This window comes from Vigna radiata, chromosome 8, assembly GCF_000741045.1.
Source record: "Vigna radiata var. radiata cultivar VC1973A chromosome 8, Vradiata_ver6, whole genome shotgun sequence".
In the NCBI taxonomy this organism is placed as follows: domain Eukaryota; kingdom Viridiplantae; phylum Streptophyta; class Magnoliopsida; order Fabales; family Fabaceae; genus Vigna; species Vigna radiata.
Genome location: NC_028358.1, coordinates 120,446 through 124,231, shown reverse-complemented (window position 1 = coordinate 124,231; position 3,786 = coordinate 120,446). Strand labels below are relative to the sequence as shown.

General features: G+C 39.4%; 1 protein-coding gene across 1 annotated transcript; it reads left to right on the top strand.

Moving 5' to 3' along the window:
* Positions 1-411: 411 nt before the first annotated feature.
* On the top strand, positions 412-3,552 carry LOC106769629 (protein SIEVE ELEMENT OCCLUSION B). The gene is made up of 7 exons (XM_014655324.2): positions 412-643; positions 762-851; positions 1,248-1,663; positions 1,743-1,831; positions 1,947-2,083; positions 2,193-2,672; positions 2,757-3,552. The coding sequence occupies exons 1-7, from the start codon at positions 455-457 to the stop codon at positions 3,357-3,359; spliced, it is 2,004 nt and encodes a 667-aa protein (XP_014510810.1). The 5' UTR covers positions 412-454; the 3' UTR covers positions 3,360-3,552.
* The last annotated feature ends 234 nt before the right edge of the window (positions 3,553-3,786 follow it).

Here is a 3,786-nt window from a genome sequence, read left to right as displayed (position 1 = left end):
AAAAGTTCAAGGAAATTCCATTGCAACAAAGGAAACAAATCATTGTCATATAAGGTTTGCATGGTAACATTGTCCACGGTAATCTTCTTGCCTTGAACCTTTAGACAAGTAACCTACCATCTTTTGAGAAAGNTAAAGTTTCATCGAATTCCACCAACAAAAACATGGCAATTATATCCTTTATCATATGGCCACTCACCAAAGAATCCATTAGGGCAAACCTGAACTTTGCACGAGAAGGCACATTTCACGTTTTCTATACACAAATAAAGAAGCTGTTTGTTTATATGCTTTTTTGATTCTTCTCTAAAATTTGTCTCCTCCAACCTAAAGTTAATAATTATTCCAAATGTAAAGCCTCCAAGAATCTTAACTTATAAATAGGTCGAGCAACTTAATGATAGCACAAGAGACATCATTTCCATCCAGATTAATTAACGTACGAAGTAGCAACATGTCGATCTCTAAACCTGAACAAAAGCCTCTTCTGCCAAACCCATTTCAGTTGAGTGACATTGAGGTCATTGAGAAAGTGTACGCATCCCACACTTACGATGACGAAGTGTTTGATAGTGAGCCACTTTTCAACGTGGTGTCCAGCGTTATCAAGCTATCAAGTAGAGTTGTAGGGGCTATTCTCAAGGTAAATTAACAAAAATCAAAATCTCTTTTTTGTGTTTTATAGCTTCCTTTTCTTAAGTCATTGGTAATTATAGCTTCCAGTGTTCAGCTACCTGACTATAAATTTGGTTGTCATGCAGATCGATGAGCAAAATGGTTTTGCAGGAAATGCTATTGCCATAAACATTTCCAAACCAGAATTCTCAAAACTGAAGCTCCTGTCCTGCCATGTATTTTATCGCTTACTCCATTTTATTAGAAATCATATCAATATACTCAGTAACATAGTAGTATATTTTCTAATACACTTCATGCATACACATGTTCTATTAAAGCAAAACTTAAATGTAGTCTTACAAGGGTTGTTAAGACCATTTTCTGTCAGAATTAAAACGTTAGATGGGTTATTTGTGTGGTAAAAGAATTCACTAATGTTTTTGTGCATTATTTAAAGATAAAACTATAATATAATGTATTTTAATTATCTGTTAAAATTATTAAAAAATATAAATTATAAGATCATTTCTAAGTGAAATATGAAACCTGCATGTTTTTAAATTTTGATAAACTTTAGTTGATACAACAATGAATTAGAAAATGTTTTTAGCAATTGATTATGGTGACAGATGATAACAACCCCTTGGGGGGTGGAGAATGCACACCAAACAACCCTAAGGATTCTTCAACAACTGAGAACCTTCTCGTGGGATGCAAAAGTTTTGGTAGCTCTAGCCGGTTTTGCTTTGGAGTACGGAAACTTCTGGAACCTTTATCAGGCATCAGACCCTCTGGGGAACTCGTTGAAAGTGCTGAATCAGGTTCAGCATAGACAGCTTCCAGTGGTTGTTGATCTGAACTCAACAGTGAAGCTGGTGCTGGAGGCTGTTGAGAAGATCAGTCGTTGGGGAACCTTGTCTGCTGATGAAAGCTATGACACCGAGGATGTGCCTGCTTTGTCGGATGCATTGGAGCAGATCCCCCTTGTTGTATACTGGGTTGTCGCTTCCCTTGTTGCTTGCAATAGCAACCTCCAGGGTGTATCGTAAGTCTTATCTCAACAAAAACATGTTCTTCATGTCAAATGTCGTCGAGTAATTAATCCTAAACTTCTTATGTTTCAGGAACTATCCGCTACTGGAGTTTCGTGCCAAACTTTCTCTCGCTCTGGATGAGTTTGCCAGGCTACTAGTGATATGCGAGAAGCAAAAAGGTTTTTGTGTGCTCAGAGTTTCTGCATGCTTCCTTCAATATCATCCGTTTCATCTAGTTTTTACTTTACTTAAGTGATGAAAAGAAATTAACTCGCTAAAATTTTACTGTTGCAGATCGGGTAGAAGACTACCGGAGGCGTAAGAGGAACTTTAACAAGCCCAAAGACATTGTAGACTTTTTGAAGCTCTTGATCAGTAAAAATGGCTCTCAGAACGCTCAAATATACGATGGCAACACCAAAACGAGAGTGGTTCGTATCATATTAGTCGTTTCAAGCTTTAATTCAGTGTAGAATTATTGTAAGGTCTGAATCGTCTTACTATAAATAAAAAACGATGGTTTGTTTTGCTTGTGAATAGAATGTTGAGGTTTTCAAGGACAAGTACGTGTTGCTATTCATTTCCGGGTTGGACAGAATAGAAGACGAGATTCGGCTTCTGAATTCAATCTACGAGGGACTAGTGGAGGATCCGAATGACAGGAGCGGATTCAAGAAAGAGGAGTTCAAGATTTTGTGGATNCCGATGGAGAGTGGATGGGGTGATGCGCGCAGGGAGGTGTTCAACACTCTGAAGAGCTACATAAAATGGTACGTGGTGGAGTACATTGAACCCTTGCCAGGAACAAGGCTGATTGAAGAGGATCTAAAGTTCCAGGGTAAACCTATTCTTCCAGTGGTGAAGCCACAGGGCGTGCTGCTGAACGATGATGCCTTGGACATCATCTTCGAATGGGGAATCGACGCATTTCCTTTCAGAAAATCGGATGCCTACCAACTTGCGCAGAAATGGAAATGGTTCTGGGATGAAGTAAAGAAAACAAATCTTCACGGCATACAGGTAATAAAACCCCAAAACCAGCTTACCAGGTTTTCTGTACATTCACCGATTAACTCTAAAATTGTTGTGTGTGTGAATGAATAGGTGAAAGGTGATAGGTACGTGTTCATATATGGAGGCAGCGACAAGTGGAGCCGAGAATTCAGTGTGGCAGTGGATAAAATAAAGAGGCACGAAACAATAAAGAGGGCAGATGCAATAATAGAGCATTACCATTTGGGGAAGGATGATCCGAAGATAGTTCCTCGGTTCTGGATAGGAGTGGAAGNGAAGAGGCAGAAAAAGCATTCGGAGAAGTTGGACTGTGAGATCCAAGAGATTGTGAAGTCTTTGCTTTGCTTGAAGNAGGACACGCAGGGATGGGCCATTCTCAGCAAAGGGTCCAACGTGAAGATTTTAGGGCACGCCCAACCTATGTATCAGACTGTGGCTGACTTCGAAAAGTGGAAAGACAGAGTTCTGGTCAAAGAAGGCTTCGACATTGCCTTCCAAGAGTACTATGAGACCAAGCGTCATCTTCCTGCTCCTCAACCATGCGAATTCAACACTCTTGATGTTCTCGCAACCATAACATGCCCTAATGCCTCTTGTGGACGCGTCATGGAGGTCACCTCCGTTAACTACAAGTGCTGCCATGGTGGCAATGTTCCTGACCACGCCTTCCCATCGCCAACAACCCAAACCTAAACCTCAATTACAACCTCAGTTTGTTTTGGACAAACTACGTACGCCAACCTGAATTCCAAGTGTGTTTTTTACTATATATCTATGTTTGCATGCATGTGAGTCTGAACGACTCGGTCCCTTGCGACCTCTTCATAAATAATGCCATATTTTGTATCCTCTGAGTTAGATTATTCAATAAATAATTCCTTCTCCAACCGCATTTCAGAATCCTTCCAATCTTTTAGTACTTCCACTGCTCATATTCAGTTTTTTTTAGTCAAAAGAAAAAGATAATCGAATTAATGTGTATACCAATCAAGCTTACAAACATGATCACGATCTTATTGAAAGTAATCTACACTCAGTAGCTGCATAAAAAATGGTTTTCTGTAAGCTAACTTTTAAAACTTTTCTTCTCTCTTTATTATAAATTCCAAGACTACACCAC